This window comes from Drosophila takahashii, chromosome 2R (assembly GCF_030179915.1).
Source record: "Drosophila takahashii strain IR98-3 E-12201 chromosome 2R, DtakHiC1v2, whole genome shotgun sequence".
NCBI lineage: Eukaryota > Metazoa > Arthropoda > Insecta > Diptera > Drosophilidae > Drosophila > Drosophila takahashii.
Window position 1 is genome coordinate 38,601,778 of NC_091679.1, and position 15,166 is coordinate 38,616,943.

Sequence of the window (15,166 nt, forward strand, 5' to 3'; positions counted from 1 at the left end):
CTCTATTTGCTGGCTGCATGGATATGGAAACATTTTAGAAAAACATAAATGCAAATTGCTTTAAATGGCAAAATGGTGAAATGGCAAAGTGGGAAATGCGATAGCCAGCAGACATCAAAGCAAAATGCCCATTAAACATTCACCAGTTGAATTTCCAAGGGGCCCTGTGATGTTTGCCCCCCGTTAATTTGACTTTAATATAGCAAATAATGCAATTAGGCAGGGGCCCTCATGGAATGTGATAGTCGTCGTCGTCGGGTTCAATGAGTTCATCGAAGGGTTAGGCGCCTGCGGGCGAGGTTCCACTTCTACTACCCATGATTGATGAAACCACCACCAAAATATCGAGGGGGATGGGAGGTCACCACTCGAGAAGCAACAGAAGTGGCTGCCTCACATCCAGTTTGCGGCTTTTTCGGTTACCGAATAATAAGCAGGGGCCAAGGGGCCAAGTCAATATGTGTCTCCTAGGTTTTCTTCCTTACTTCCTCCACCACCACCACATGTTGAAAAGTGAGTTCTGTGCCGTTAATTAATTAAATTGTCATACCCTCTGGGCGCCACAGCGACAATTGAGAAATCTTCTTCAACCCGGTTGCCATTTGAACTCCACCTTTGGCGTCAAAATTGCAGGGAGGGGGGTTTCTTCCAAAAAAATTAATGAGCTCGGCTTGCCACTGAGCAACTTTTAACCGGAATTCACTGGCAGAAGCCGCCTCCGTTGGCCCCCATAAATAATCATTTATTGAATGAGCCCAAGATACATATTCGAGCAGTATTTTTGCGACACTCACGCTCGTATTCTGGCCGCCGGCTGAATCATTTACGAGCGATTCATTCATAAAAACCGAGTCAATAATTCAATTTAGATCGAATGCGTCATATTCGGTTAATTAAACGGTCACGCAGGCTTTCAGCTGAGTGATACCTGGTCATGGGTCTCTGGTAAATATATAAATAAATAAATACATAACTTAATATAAATACATACAAAAAATTAAAAAAAATGTTTCTATTTAAAAAAAAAAAAACAAACTTTGTTAAATTCAAATGTACACATCGACATTTATAAAAATAAATCTTCAAGGCTTATCAGTCATAAACTTAAAGCCTAAATTAAACATTTTCAAAATGTAAAAATTAAACTTTTGTAAGTTTTTACATTACGATAGTTTTCATAGGTCTTTTTAAGATGTACTAATAAAATGTATAAATATACAATATTTTGGTAAATTTATATCAAATTTGATATCTATAACTTCCATTATTTTTAGAAAATATAAATAGGCTAAAACCAAATATTTTCTCTAATGCATTTTCGAAATGAATTTTCATTAAAGTTTTTAGCCATAAATTTGATATGGTACTTAACTCTAATTAGTGAAAGAACCTCTTTACATTGGAAAATGTTCCCATAGATTTCGTTCCAGGGTATGCGGGCAGCTGGGAAAATCCCCGATGAAAAGTGAGTGACAGGCGAACGAGAGTGCAACCCTTGAGTGCAATCGCAGATGGGTGTGTGCAAACGTATGTTTGTCTGCTGCTGCTGCTGACGACGACGACGACGTCATGAAGGTCAACAGACAAACAATCCAGCAATCCCCCATCCTCAACCCACCCAGCGCCCTGGTCAATTGAAGAGGTTAAATTCGTGTGGGCCCCTCTTCGGGCTGCCTTGTTTCGTATGCTGTGTCAGGGGCTTAGTCATGTCCCCGGGGTGTTAGTGTTAATGCCCCAAATGCCACTGGCGTGCGTTGTTGCAGTTATGGCCGGCAATTATAATTTGAACAAATTATAAATTAATGTGTGCTGGTCATACGGTCATCAAAGCATAATTGTAATTGTTGACTTATATGGGTGGGTTTTGGGTTAATTCGGCAAAGAAGGGGGTTAAGAGCCCCGAAGAGCTGCCATCGCTTATTATAATTTAATCAACAAAATGCTCGGCTGTGTGTGTGAGAAGTCAACTATGCGGGCATCATATTGCTTTTTTTTTTGCCAGCCAAGTTAAACATTGTCGAACTGCCACAATTTATTAATTAGTCGCGGTCAATCAAACAAACAATGTGCCAAAGGGCTTAGCTTAAACGGCGGGCATTTAGTGGTTTAATGATGAGTCCACACAAAAGAAAAACAAGCTGGGATGAAAACGATATGCGCATGGTAAATTTCTGGTTTTAAGAACGCATATCGTTTTTACCATGATATACCGATTTCTTTTTCTTTTGGAGATTCTCTGACTTCGAATAAACACTTGAATTAGCGAGAATAACTAATTATCTGAACTCAAAATAGAGCGAAATAGTGAGGGAGAAACCCACAATTGAAACTCGAACAGGCTTTCAAATCAAGTTATTTTTTGGGTGTCAGTATGGATTTCGAACCGAAGAAACCGAAACCAATTCGAAAACCAAAGTTCATTAGTTCAGTTCAGTTCAGCAGATTTTAATAACATTTTGGTTTCACCTTTGAAAAGGACATTTTTCGAATGAAAATTGCCTTTGCTCATGTGACATTAATCGTGCAAAAGGGTAAAAGCGATTTGTATTGGTCATGTAGACTAGTGTTTGGGCCACATAAATAGAAAATCCCTGCCATTATTATGGCAAGCGGCTCAAAGGAGCCACAGACTTGATAGCCATATCGATGCCAGAAAATCCATTAAACCAAATTAGTTAGCAGTCCATAAACAGAAAAGCCCGAGGGCCTTATTTCGATGTGGGTTTCTGATTGTGTTGCAGTTGCAACTGGCAATATTTTGGTACCAGTCTTCGTTTTTGGCAATCAAGACATGTTAAGACACACACAATGGACCACAGCACACATGTATGGAAAATGCTCAGTTGTCTGCGTGTTGGCCAGAAGTGTCTGCAAAATCTTGTGGTTGCTTTGCCAAGTTGGTAGCAGCCCATGGTTGCTGACAGCTCATTAGGCCACGTGTTGGGTGCGAAAGGTGGGAGGATGGAGGAGGAGGCTGGAGTGTTGGCCAAGTGACGAATTTTGACAATGTGCGTTCCAGCCGTGTGCATTTGAAGGCTGTTCGTGGCCACCAACCACCCAACCACCCACCAACCGCATCCAAACACGGAGAGTTGTCAGCCGGGTGACATGACATGGAAAAATAGCGTTAACCACATGTCCTGCCGAGTCTTAGGTGCCGAGTCTCGTGTGCCGGGCAATCACTTGATTTGATGACCAACAGCCAACAGCAGAAACATTTAGGCCACATAAAATGCAGTTTCATTTTTGTGCAAAATTTTGTTGCGTTCTACAGCTACACTCCTACACACACATATATATAGTACATATATATAGAAAGTTGTTGCATTTTAAGCAAATTAAGTTAATTAAAAAGTTGCAGGATTTGTGAAGTAATTACCATAAACAAGGCAACTGTGTGCTGCGCTCCTGCTCCTGCGGTTCTTGATGTTGCTTCTGGCAGAGATGTTGCTACTGTTGCTGTTATTGGTACACTGGAAAAAATAAACAAGTCCTTAGGGAAAATTTTTTCTTTATCATTATTTTAGTTTGCTTAAAAAATATTAAAGAATTTTTTTAAAATTAGTGCAATTAATTCTGAATTTAATTCTGAATTTTTTCTTGTTAAAATATTTTATTTAATAACATTAAAATAGTTTAAGCTAAATCCCTGAAAATTTAAAAATTGATTGAAATGATTTTATTTGTAAATCAAACCATATAAAATATTTGAACTCTAAATTAAACGATTAAATTTGAATTATTTTTGGCAAACACCCAATTCCCAACGTTGAATAAAAATCCTTTAAGTGCTCCAATTCCATTTATTTCTCTCTGTGCACTTGGGGTGTGGATAAAGTTGTCGGCATGGAATATAAACACTTCAAGTCGTTGCGCCTGATGCGCTCAGAGCCCGGTCTTCAAAAGATGCTCGGCACACGTGAGAAATTCCAGCAGTTAAGTGGGAGTGGCAGTGGGCGCCGTGTGTGGCAGGATGTTGTGCCACTTGCCAAAGGCAGCTTCAAGGGTGCTCCAGTCGAAATTTAAAAACCTTTCACCGGCGAGTGAAACAAAGGGAAGGGGATGAGAGCACGAGGAAGAAGAAGGAACTGGAACTGAAGAAGCCAAAGTCTGAATTCAGCAATGGATTCAGGAGATGTGTCAGGCGGCAGATGCCATTTGGCAGCTGGTTTAGGCCATGTGGATGGTTAAAATGGGAATGGGCAAAAGTGAGCAACTGCAACGGCAACTCCATGCTCCCTACTCCCTATTCCATACTCCAACTGCAACCGGAGACCACACGCACTCAGGACCAATGAAAGGGGTGAAATGGAGGCCAGGAGATGGCTGCCATGTATGTCGGGAGCAGGTACAAAATGGAGCCGCAGGAACACGTCTCCTTGCGTCAGGAGCAGAGCAGGAAAATGGGAGTCATGGGATTCCCCCCCATCCCCTCTCCATTCCACTCGACACTGGGTTTGTTATTGCCGACAGTTGCGGCCAGCCTTGGTGACACTTGAACATAACTGGGTTCTGTTCTCCGCTCCGCCTTTTGTGCAATGCCTGAGTGCACTGATTATGCACATGGGAGAGGCACGGTACTAAAGGATTCCTGCAACCAGGATCCAGGATCAGGGGATCCGGGCAACCGGGGATCCGAGGCAGATATAGTACAACAATGCCGCCAAGATTTACAGCCTCTTCTTGGATTGCATTTGGCTGGCGTAATTTGTTTTGGGGGACCACAGCAGAGCACAGCACTTCTTGGCCAAGTCTTGGGAACTCAAGAGTTTCATTTCTCTTCTTATTACATAGATATTAAAGATTAAAGTCTTAAGTAATGCAAGATAAACCTGTGTTATTTTCAAGGAAAAAGAAGTAAATGATTAATTTAATGTTCAAGATAAATAAGCTAACACGTATATTTTTAAAGTCTTTGTACCATTCTATTTAATTATGATTTTATACTCCATAAAAAAATATAATTAAAATATAATAAATATATATAATAATTTATTTAAATTTTTATAAATATTTTAAATTTTTATTTTTGAAAATGTCATTTTTTTCAGCAAACCATTAAAATTTAATTATCCAAACGAGTTACCCCAACAAATTTTTCTGGCACTCAGCGTTATATTTTCGGTTTCTATCATGGTGAATGGTAACAATTTTTCACGAGTCATGCTGGGTTGAGAATTTTCAGGTGATAGTAGTTTTTTATTCTGTTTTGCTTTATAGATTCGCTTTGCTTTTACTCTCGGGAGGTTTTCTCCTCTCAAGAGATAAGGGTAGGCTATATAAGCTTTGCTGGCAGTCTTTACAAGTCAGTTGTTGAATTGTTTTAGCAGTGGAAAATATTAATAATGAGAATTTTTCAAAGTGCACATCGTCTGGTTTTGTCGAATGGATCGATTAACTTCGTGAGGGCAGCTTCTAGCCAGGCTCAGGTTTTTGGAAGTGTGAGTAAAAATTGTACGTAATTAAAAAATGTATAGTTAATATAAACCTTTACTTTAGGTAACCGATGATGCCGCCACTGAAGCTCGACCTTATAAGGAGATACCACGTCCCAGTAAATTCGAGTTCGTAAGGGCATTTTTGCCTGGCGGAGAATTTCACGGTGTGTCCATTGTGGATTATTCAACGACGATGAGAAATCGTTATGGTGATTTATTCATAATGCCCGGAATGTTCGGTCGCCAGGACCTGATCGCCAGTTTCAGTACCAAAGATATAGAGATGGTTTTCCGCAATGAGGGAGCCTGGCCACAACGAGACGTATTTCCTTCGATAACATATTACCGGACTCACATAAGAAAAGATTTTTATGAAGGAAATCTGGGAATAGTGAACTCGTAAGTTTTAAAATATAACTTTTAAAAATACCATTAACGTCTTTTTTACATGTCAAGGCAAGCGGAGGCTTGGAGTAAACTACGGACTGCCCTAAATCCCATTTTCATGCAACCTAAGGGCTTGAAAGTCTATTACGAACCACTTTCCAACATCAATGACCTGTTTATAGAGCGGTAGGATAAGCACAAACAGTACAGCCCCAAAACCACCTGACTTTTAACACTTTCCAGTATCAAAGAAATACGAGATGCTAAAACCCTTGAAGTACCTGATAACTTTGCAGAGGAAGTAAGCCGACTGATTTTCGATTCCCTTGGCTTGGTGGCCTTCGATCGCCAAATGGGTCTGACAAGTGGGATCAATAATCACGATGCCTTGAGATTGTTCGAATTAATCAAATTGGCCTTCCGATACACTTTTAAGTTAGACTTCCAACCCTCGATGTGGAAATACATATCCACTCCAACATTTAGGAAAATGATGAGTGTTCTCGACGAGAGTTTGGAAGTGGCCCAGAGATTGCTGAAGGAAACCCAGGACACCTTGGAGAAACGGCGTCAGGCAGGCGAAGAGATAAATAGCAACAGCATGCTGCAGCGGATGATGAAAGTGGATCCCAAACTGGCGACGATCATGAGCTTGGACACCATGTTCGCCGGTGTCGATGCCACCTCTAATCTCCTGTCAGCGGTGCTCCTTTGTCTGGCCAAAAATCCAGAGAAGCAGGGGAAGTTGCGGGAGGAGCTGCTGAACATTATGCCCACCAAGGACTCACCTCTCAATGAGGAGACCATGAAGGATATGCCTTACCTAAGGGCAGTGATCAAGGAAGCCCTGCGCACCTATCCCAATGGATTGGGAAACTTTCGTGTGTGTCCCACAGACGTAACCCTCTCAGGCTACAATGTGCCCAAGGGCAGTATCGTCGTTCTCGGATCCAATGCCCTGTTGCAGGATAACAGCTTGTACTCGGAAGCTGAGAAGTTCCTTCCAGAACGCTGGCTCAGGGATCCCGAGACGGGAAAGAAGACCCCTTTCAATGCCTTCAGCTTCTTGCCATTCGGCTTTGGACCTCGCATGTGTATTGGCAAAAGATTGGTGGACCTGGAAATCGAAACGAGTGTGGCCAAGTTGATAAGGAATTTCCAGGTGGAATTCAACTACGACGCCAGTCGCCCGTTCAAGACTTTCTTCTTTATGGAACCCGCCATCCCATTCCGCTTTAAGTTCACCGATATCGAGCATTAAATACTTGGATAAATATGTTAAATATTGTTAATAAATATGCTTATTAATAATGACAAGGTTTTCTTAAGAAGCCGCAGGCACGCGACTATTATGGGAACCCCCGAAACATCTTATCGAACGTTTACCCCTTTGAAAAACTGCATAGACAAACATTATAAGAAATTTCATCATACATTTTGTGACCAGGTACATCGCTTATAATAATAATATGTGAAGCTTTTTAATATATTTGTAAGGGGACGTGTTATGTTAAAAAGCTTTTCATGGAATAATATAAAAAAAATGCTTATTGCGTAGGGTATCGAAGGATTTAACAAAAGAACGTTTTTCTGGTTTTGACCGCTATATTTTCGGTTTTTATCACGGTGAGCGGACACAATTCTAACGAGTCATGCTGGCTTGTGAATTTTGAGGTGATACTTATTTTTTTATTTTGTTTTGCTTTTTAGATTCGCATTGCTTTTACTCTGGTGGGTTTCTTCTCTCAAAAGATAAGGGTAGCTATATAAAGTTTGCTGGCAGTCTTTACAAGTCAGTTGCTAAATTGTGGAAGCAGTGAAATATACATATTAATAATGAGAATTTTTCAAAGTGCACAGCGAATTTTGTTTTTGAATGGATCGATTAATGGATTAACACTAAGGGCAGCTTCTGACCAGGCTCAAGTTTTAGCCAAAGTGAGTAGAAATGATATTACTTTAATTTAATATAAAAATTAACTAATGAAAACCTTTTCCTTAGGTCACCGATGATGCCGTTGTTGAAGCTCGACCGTATAAGGAGATACCACGCCCCAGTAAATTTGAGTTCTTCAGGGCTTTTTTGCCTGGCGGAGAATTTCACGATGTGTCCATAGTGGACTATGCAGTGGCGATGAGAAATCGTTATGGTGATATATTTATAATGCCTGGAATGTTTGGTCGCCAGGATATGGTCACAACTTTCAGTACCAAAGACATGGAGATGGTTTTCCGCAATGAGGGAGCCTGGCCCCAGCGAGACGTCTTCCCTTCGATGACATATTACCGGACTCACCTAAGAAAAGATTTCTATGGGGGAAATGTGGGAATAGTGTCCGCGTAAGTTGTAAAACATAACTCTTTGCAATTCCATCAACACATTTTTCAATTTTCAGGCAAGCGGAGGCTTGGGGTAAAATGCGATCGGCCCTCAATCCAATTTTCATGCAACCCAAGGGCTTGAGAGTCTATTACGAACCACTTTCTGACATCAACAATGAGTTTATTGAGCGGTGAGATATAAAATATAAATATATTCATTATTTATGATCCTAACTTGGACTAACCTCTTCCAGAATCAAAGAAATTCGAGATGCCAAGACCCTAGAAGTTCCCGATAACTTTGTGGAGGAAATAAACCGACTGATTTTCGATTCCCTTGGTTTGGTGGCCTTCGATCGCCAAATGGGTCTGATCAGTCGGAATCGAAATAATCCCGATGCCCTGAGACTGTTCGATGTAACCAAAGAAGCTCTCAAATGCATCTTCAAGGTGGATTTCCAACCGTCGATGTGGAAATACATTTCGACGCCAACATTTAGGAAAATGATGCGACTGCTCGACGAGAGTTTGGAGGTGACGCAGAGGTTGCTGAAGGAAACCCAGGACGACTTGGAGAAACGTCGCCAGGCAGGCGAACAGATAAATAGCAACAGCATGTTGCAGCGGATGATGAAGGTGGATCCCAAACTGGCGACGGTCATGAGCTTGGACACCTTGTTTGCCGGAGTCGATACCACCTCCAATCTTTTGTCGTCTGTACTCCTTTGTCTGGCGAAGAATCCAGAGAAGCAGGGAAAGCTGCGGGAGGAACTGCTGAAGATTATGCCCACCAAGGATTCGCCTCTCAACGAGGAGACCATGAAGGATATGCCCTATTTGAGAGCAGTGATTAAAGAAGCCCTGCGCTACTATCCCAATGGATTGGGAAACTTTCGCGTTTGTCCCACCGACGTCACTCTATCCGGTTTCAAAGTGCCAAAGGGCAGCAATGTCATTCTCGGATCGAATGTCCTGTTGCAGGATAACAGCTACTATCCGGAAGCTGAGAAGTTCCTGCCCGAACGCTGGCTAAGGGATCCCGAGACGGGAAAGAAGACCCCCTTCAATGCCTTCAGCTTCTTGCCATTCGGCTTTGGACCTCGCATTTGTATTGGCAAACGATTGGTGGACCTGGAAATCGAGACGAGTGTGGCCAAGTTAATAAGGAACTTCAATCTGGAATTTAACTACGATGCCAGTCGCCCCTTCAAGAGTACCATCCTAATGGAACCGGCCATTCCTTTCCGCTTTAAGGTCACCGATATCGATCATTAAATGGATGTGAAATCTATACTTATTATTGTGAAATATTGTACCTAAATATCGTTATTTAGTTAGCACGCGACTACTGTTATCTCTTTATTAAAAACCAATTAAAAATCTTGTCGAACGTTGAACTCTGTGGAAAACTGCATAGACAAACATTATCAAAAATTTCATCATACATTTTTTGACTAGGTTAATAAAGGACTTATCATGATAATGGGTCGTGCAATTCAAATCACAAAGATAGCTACGAATTTAGACTGGAAAACTGCAAGACATGTTCGATTGCGAGTTGTAGAGAGTGGCGAATTATTTTTAGTACTGCTTGGTTTATCGATTCCCTTGTTTACACTCTCTTGAGATAAGAATGAACTATATAAGCTGGCGACTGTTTTCATAGGTCAGTTGTTCGATTCTACAGTCAGTTGATCGAAGTAAATATGAATATTTTGCAGACAGCACAGCGGGTGGCCATTACAGGTGGTTCGATTCAGTCTGTAAGGGCAGCTTCTTGTCCAGCACAGGTGGCGGTTTCAAGTGTGAGTCTAGAACTTGTTTTACCAGAATGAAGTAAATTAATTGAATAATTTCCTTAGGTAAAAGATAATGCAACTGCACAAGTTCGACCCTATAAAGAGATTCCACGTCCCGGAAAAATAGAGTTCATTAGATCTTTTATGCCGGGCGGCGAGTTTCACGATGCCTCCATAGTGGTCTATGCATCAGCGATGAGAAATCGTTATGGCGACATCTTCATAATGCCCGGAATGTTTGGACGCAAGGATTGGGTTACCACATTTAGTACCAAGGATATCGAGTTGGTATTTCGCAATGAAGGAATCTGGCCGGAAAGAGAGATGTTTGCTTCGTTTCAATACTACCGCACTAAGGTGAGGCCTGATGTTTATGGAACACATCCCGGTCTGGTGGCCTCGTAAGTTTTTGAAAAAATATTCGAATGAAAATATATTTAATTATTTATATTAAATTTTCAGGCAAGCGGAGGCTTGGGGTAAAACTCGATCAGCTCTCAATCCTATTTTCATGCAACCCAAGGGCTTGAAAGTCTATTACGAACCACTTTCCAACATCAACAATGAATTTATTGAGCGGTAAGAAATTTTACGAGTATTTCGTATATATTCTTCTGACTTTTAACCTTTAGAATTAAGGAAATACGAGATGCCAAGACCCTGGAAGTCCCCGATGACTTTATTGACGAAATGAGACGACTGATTTTCGACTCACTGGCGTTGGTGGCCTTCGATCGCCAAATGGGGATGATCAGAAAGAATCGCGACCATCCTGATGCTCTTGTTCTTTTCAATATGGTCCGAAGAGTGCTCAAATATGTCTTTGATTTGGATGTGAAACCATCGATGTGGCGGTATATTCAAACGCCGGCGTTTAAGAAAATGATCAGCGTTCTCGACGAGTCCTTGGTGGCTGCGCAGAATTTGCTGAAGGAATCCCAGGAGCTGCTGGAAAAGAGACGCCAGGCGGGAGAAGAGGTCAATAGCAACAGTATGTTGCAGCGAATGATGGATGTGGATCCAAAGTTGGCGGTTGTCATGAGCCTGGACATCCTGTTTGCCGGAGTCGATGCTTCATCTAACCTCTTGTCAGCTGTGCTCCTTTGCCTGGCCAAGAATCCAGAGAAGCAGGGGAAGCTGCGGGAGGAACTGCTGAAGATTATGCCCACCAAGGACACGCTGCTCAATGAGGAGACCATGAAGGATATGCCTTACTTGAGGGCAGTGATCAAGGAAGCCCTGCGCTACTATCCCAATGGATTGGGCAACCTACGCATTTGTCCCACAGACGTTACTCTTTCCGGTTACAATGTGCCAAAGGGCACTAACTTGGTTATGGCTTCGAATCTCCTAATGCGCGACAAGAACTATTATCCGGAAGCTGAGAAGTTCCTGCCAGAACGCTGGTTAAGAGATCCCGAGACGGGAAAGAAGACCCCCATCAATCCCTTCACCTTCCTGCCATTCGGCATTGGACCTCGCATGTGCATAGGCAAACGATTGGTGGACCTGGAAATAGAGACGAGTGTGGCCAAGTTGATAAGGAACTTCCAGGTGGAATTCAACTACGATGCCAGTTGTCCCTACAAGACTTCCTTCCTCATGGAACCGGCCATCCCGTTCCGCTTTAAGTTCACCGATATCGAGCATTAAATGGCTGTGAAATTGATACACTTTAATGTAAAATATTATAAATATATAATCGTATTCTGAGCACTGAAAGATTTTCCCATTAGATTAGATTGGTTTCAAGGGGCACGAGTTTGATATCTGCAGCACGCGACTGCTGTTATCTCTAGGGGGAATACCTCTCTCTTAAAATTGCTATTTAATTGCGAGAGCCAAAACCAAAAGCCGAACAACAGTTAAACGAGCCCCGTGATGTTTTAGCGGTAATGGGTGCACGGTGGAGTGGTGGGTTGTTTTGGTCAGGTGTGGACCATCGACTGTGTTGGACGATTTGGCCAATTTGAGCAATTGCAAAATGCAAATTTAATTAGCGGCTAATTTTGGAAAATTGGCGTAAAATTGAAAATTGAACAGGAAATCAATGAGGCCATTTCTTTCCACCTTTTCGGCTTCCCATTTCCCACTAAACTTGTGTGTGTTTAGAAAAATTGTTTTAGAAATTGAATGTCTATCAGTGTTTGTTATGATAAAATATTTAGTTTCTGTCAGTTTAAAAGGCCAAGCAGTCAGTTTAAGTATTAAAAAATTGTATGAACATGTAATCATTTCTTTTTTAAATTTATAAAACTAACAAAAATTTGTTTCATAAATCTGGTAATAACATTTTATTTTTAAATGAGTTCAAATATTTTAACTGAGACTTCTCTGTGGTTTTAAAATATTTAGAATATTTTTAATGGGTATTAGAAGTCCCATTACACTATTTGTTATAGATAAACCGGTTTTTGCAACTCTCACGCCTCCGTTGTTTATAATTTGTGCTGAGTGGGCTAAGCAATTCACGGTGATACACCGTTTATTTGATAAGAAACTGAAACTCATGCTTTGTTTGCTCGGTTTTGTTTTGGTTTGAAAGCTTTACTTTGTGTAGCTTTTTCTGTTATTTCTCTATCTCTCCTCTATTCTCTGTTTCTACGTTTTTGCGATAAGACTTGGCTATAAGAACGCAGTGCAAAGTGGACAGGTTTTCAGTACTAGTTAAGAACGAGAATGATTAGTTTGAACAGTGCGCGATCTGTGGCTATTTTCGGAGGCCCCGTTCGATCTCTGAGATCAACCTCCGCATTGGCACAAGCTCAGGTAAATAACAATGTAAGTACATATATGGAAACAGCAGTGGAAACTGAGGAATTAATGATCCTAACTCTAGATTACTGAGGAATCCAGGCCGTACAATGAGATCCCACGACCCAACACATTCAAATTCATGAGGGCTTTTATGCCCGGAGGCGAGTTTCAAGATGCATCGGTTACGGAATATACTTCTATAATGCGAAAGCGTTATGGAGATATTTTTATTATGCCTGGAATGTTTGGCCGCAAGGATTGGGTTACCACTTTTAGCACCAAAGACATAGAAACGGTTTTCCGCAACGAGGGTATTTGGCCACATCGCGAGGGTCTGGATTCGATTGTATACTTCCGCCAACATGTTAGACCCGATGTCTATGGGGAAGTTCAGGGTCTGGTGGCTGCGTAAGTTGAAGAGATTTGTAGATTATAATCCCCAGTTAATTAATACTTAATTATACAGACAAAACGAGACTTGGGGCAAACTGCGTTCAGCCCTAAATCCCATATTCATGCAGCCAAGGGGCCTCCGAATGTACTACGAACCCCTGTCCAATATTAACAATGAGTTTATCGAAAGGTAAGTTATACGATCTTAAAATGAAATCATGGACTAATCGTTTTATCAACAGAATTAAGGAGATTCGCGATCCCAAAACCCTGGAAGTTCCAGATAATTTCACGGATGAAATAAGTCGAATGATTTTCGAATCACTAGCCCTTGTTTCCTTCGATCGGCAATTGGGTTTGATCAGGAATAATCGCGATAATCCCGATGCAATGACTCTCTTCCAGACCACCAGGGATATCTTTCGGTTGACTTTTGAGCTCGACTTCCAGCCCTCCATGTGGAAAGTGATTTCAACGCCCACCTACAGAAAAATGAAGAGAACACTAAACGCCAGTTTGGATGTGGCAATGAAAATGCTGAGGGAAAACCAGGAGGCGCTGGAAAAGCGTCGCGCGGCGGGTGAAAAAATCAATAGCAACAGTATGCTGGAGAGGTTGATGGCGATCGATCCAAAGGTGGCTGTGATAATGGGCTTAGACATCCTCTTTGCCGGTGTGGATGCCACTTCCACGCTTCTTTCCGCCGTTCTCCTCTGTCTCTCAAAACATCCGGATAAGCAGCTGAAACTGCGAGAGGAACTCCTGAGGATCATGCCCACCAAGGACACCCTGCTCAACGAGGATACCATGAAGGATATGCCTTATTTGAGGGCAGTGATCAAGGAGACCCTGCGTTACTATCCCAATGGTCTGGGAACCATGAGGACATGCCAAAATGATGTGACGCTTTCGGGTTACACGGTGCCCAAGGGAACAACTGTCCTTGTGGGTTCCAATGTCCTCATGAAGGACAGTACCTTCTATCCGCGACCAGATGAATTTCTACCAGAACGCTGGCTTCGCGATCCGGAGACGGGAAAGAAGATGCAGGTCAGCCCGTTTACCTTCCTGCCCTTCGGCTTTGGACCCCGCATGTGTATTGGCAAGCGAGTGGTGGACCTGGAAATGGAGACCACGGTGGCCAAGTTGATTCGCAATTTCCATGTGGAGTTCCATCGTGATGCCAGCAGACCCTTCAAAACGATGTTTGTGATGGAACCGGCCATTGACTTTCCCTTCAAGTTCATCGATGTCGATCAGTAAATCGCACTTAATTCATTGCACCTAGTTGTGCAATAAGTTCCTTATAGATATATATTTTGTTTACAATAAATGCTTGGTTGATAGATAGGATTACTGTCTTTTACCGGCTGCCATCGCCACTGTTTAAAGAGCGAGATAAGATTTCTTTGGGCTATCCCTGTCGTTCATTTTTCCTAGCGCTCTTGATGTTCTAAATTTAGAGAGTGTGAAAGAGGAGTACTTAATGGTTGACTGTAATTACAGGTATCGTGGGAATTTCACAGTGAATTGCCAGTTAATCTATTTGTTTGACCATTGTTATTCCATTTGATTGCTTATCTAATAACGTAGATAAAACATTACAGAGAAAGAAATAATATTAATTACAAATAAGTAAATGTTATTAGTATCAGTTAATTTGCATTTAAAGAAGGATAAGAAATGGTTGTACTTTTTTTTATTATTTTAATAAAGTATGAAAAAATATGTTGCACATTATTTCATAATTAATTAGCATTTGTCAATTTGCATTTCTCATGCTAATTCTAATTAATTAGCATTTACTAAGTATATAATCATCCTGCATGATTGCCAACTTTTTGCAAAACTCAAAATTAATTAATTACCTAAAAACTCTTTGATGATATATTTGTTTAATATAGCTTAAATTAGAACTGTTTTTATAAAGGAAAAACTTTTTATATTGTGTTTATATTTTATTATGGCTATGTATATACCAATTTTATATTTGTTGTTTTGCGATTTGTTTTAGTATTATTTTTTTTTATTTTTCCCACCTGATTTTCGCCACCAAAAACACTTTTAGCT

At 41.2% G+C, this 15,166-nt stretch overlaps 5 protein-coding genes across 6 annotated transcripts; all 5 read left to right on the top strand.

The window, feature by feature from the left end:
* The first annotated feature begins 5,308 nt into the window (after positions 1–5,308).
* On the top strand, positions 5,309–6,015 carry LOC123002694 (probable cytochrome P450 12d1 proximal, mitochondrial). The gene is made up of 3 exons (XM_044393089.2): positions 5,309–5,441; positions 5,500–5,837; positions 5,895–6,015. Exons 1-3 carry the CDS (start codon positions 5,346–5,348, stop codon positions 6,013–6,015), a joined length of 555 nt encoding a protein of 184 aa, XP_044249024.2. The 5' UTR covers positions 5,309–5,345.
* An 81-nt stretch (positions 6,016–6,096) lies between these two features.
* Positions 6,097–7,090, top strand: LOC138912506 (probable cytochrome P450 12d1 proximal, mitochondrial). The gene has a single exon (XM_070213486.1). The coding sequence runs from the start codon at positions 6,178–6,180 to the stop codon at positions 7,084–7,086; it is 909 nt and encodes a 302-aa protein (XP_070069587.1). The 5' UTR covers positions 6,097–6,177; the 3' UTR covers positions 7,087–7,090.
* A 557-nt stretch (positions 7,091–7,647) lies between these two features.
* Positions 7,648–9,422, top strand: LOC108058763 (probable cytochrome P450 12d1 proximal, mitochondrial). Its single transcript, XM_017143697.3, has 4 exons — positions 7,648–7,763; positions 7,828–8,165; positions 8,222–8,338; positions 8,402–9,422. Exons 1-4 carry the CDS (start codon positions 7,662–7,664, stop codon positions 9,420–9,422), a joined length of 1,578 nt encoding a protein of 525 aa, XP_016999186.2. The 5' UTR covers positions 7,648–7,661.
* A 400-nt stretch (positions 9,423–9,822) lies between these two features.
* On the top strand, positions 9,823–11,644 carry LOC108058754 (probable cytochrome P450 12d1 proximal, mitochondrial). Its single transcript, XM_070213688.1, has 4 exons — positions 9,823–9,952; positions 10,010–10,347; positions 10,409–10,525; positions 10,579–11,644. Exons 1-4 carry the CDS (start codon positions 9,854–9,856, stop codon positions 11,597–11,599), a joined length of 1,575 nt encoding a protein of 524 aa, XP_070069789.1. The 5' UTR covers positions 9,823–9,853; the 3' UTR covers positions 11,600–11,644.
* Positions 11,645–12,551: 907 nt separating this feature from the next.
* On the top strand, positions 12,552–14,446 carry LOC108058821 (probable cytochrome P450 12d1 proximal, mitochondrial). Of its 2 annotated transcripts, none has more exons than XM_070213693.1 (4): positions 12,552–12,715; positions 12,786–13,111; positions 13,170–13,286; positions 13,339–14,446. In XM_070213693.1, the coding sequence occupies exons 1-4, from the start codon at positions 12,626–12,628 to the stop codon at positions 14,357–14,359; spliced, it is 1,554 nt and encodes a 517-aa protein (XP_070069794.1). In that variant the 5' UTR covers positions 12,552–12,625; the 3' UTR covers positions 14,360–14,446. The 2 variants fall into 2 exon arrangements, with proteins under 2 accessions (XP_070069794.1, XP_016999252.2); XM_017143763.3 differs by having other exon boundaries at positions 12,555–12,727.
* The last annotated feature ends 720 nt before the right edge of the window (positions 14,447–15,166 follow it).

Coding starts and splice junctions, on each gene's coding strand:
- LOC123002694 (XM_044393089.2), top strand. CDS start 5,346: ATGAGAATTTTTCAAAGTGCACATCGTCTGGTTTTGTCGAATGGATCG. Junction 5,442..5,499: donor AGGCTCAGGTTTTTGGAAGT/GTGAGTAAAAAT, acceptor CCTTTACTTTAG/GTAACCGATGATGCCGCCAC. Junction 5,838..5,894: donor AATCTGGGAATAGTGAACTC/GTAAGTTTTAAA, acceptor TTACATGTCAAG/GCAAGCGGAGGCTTGGAGTA.
- LOC138912506 (XM_070213486.1), top strand. CDS start 6,178: ATGGGTCTGACAAGTGGGATCAATAATCACGATGCCTTGAGATTGTTC.
- LOC108058763 (XM_017143697.3), top strand. CDS start 7,662: ATGAGAATTTTTCAAAGTGCACAGCGAATTTTGTTTTTGAATGGATCG. Junction 7,764..7,827: donor AGGCTCAAGTTTTAGCCAAA/GTGAGTAGAAAT, acceptor CCTTTTCCTTAG/GTCACCGATGATGCCGTTGT. Junction 8,339..8,401: donor AACAATGAGTTTATTGAGCG/GTGAGATATAAA, acceptor AACCTCTTCCAG/AATCAAAGAAATTCGAGATG.
- LOC108058754 (XM_070213688.1), top strand. CDS start 9,854: ATGAATATTTTGCAGACAGCACAGCGGGTGGCCATTACAGGTGGTTCG. Junction 9,953..10,009: donor CACAGGTGGCGGTTTCAAGT/GTGAGTCTAGAA, acceptor TAATTTCCTTAG/GTAAAAGATAATGCAACTGC. Junction 10,348..10,408: donor CATCCCGGTCTGGTGGCCTC/GTAAGTTTTTGA, acceptor TTAAATTTTCAG/GCAAGCGGAGGCTTGGGGTA.
- LOC108058821 (XM_017143763.3), top strand. CDS start 12,626: ATGATTAGTTTGAACAGTGCGCGATCTGTGGCTATTTTCGGAGGCCCC. Junction 13,112..13,169: donor GTTCAGGGTCTGGTGGCTGC/GTAAGTTGAAGA, acceptor TTAATTATACAG/ACAAAACGAGACTTGGGGCA. Junction 13,287..13,338: donor AACAATGAGTTTATCGAAAG/GTAAGTTATACG, acceptor TTTTATCAACAG/AATTAAGGAGATTCGCGATC.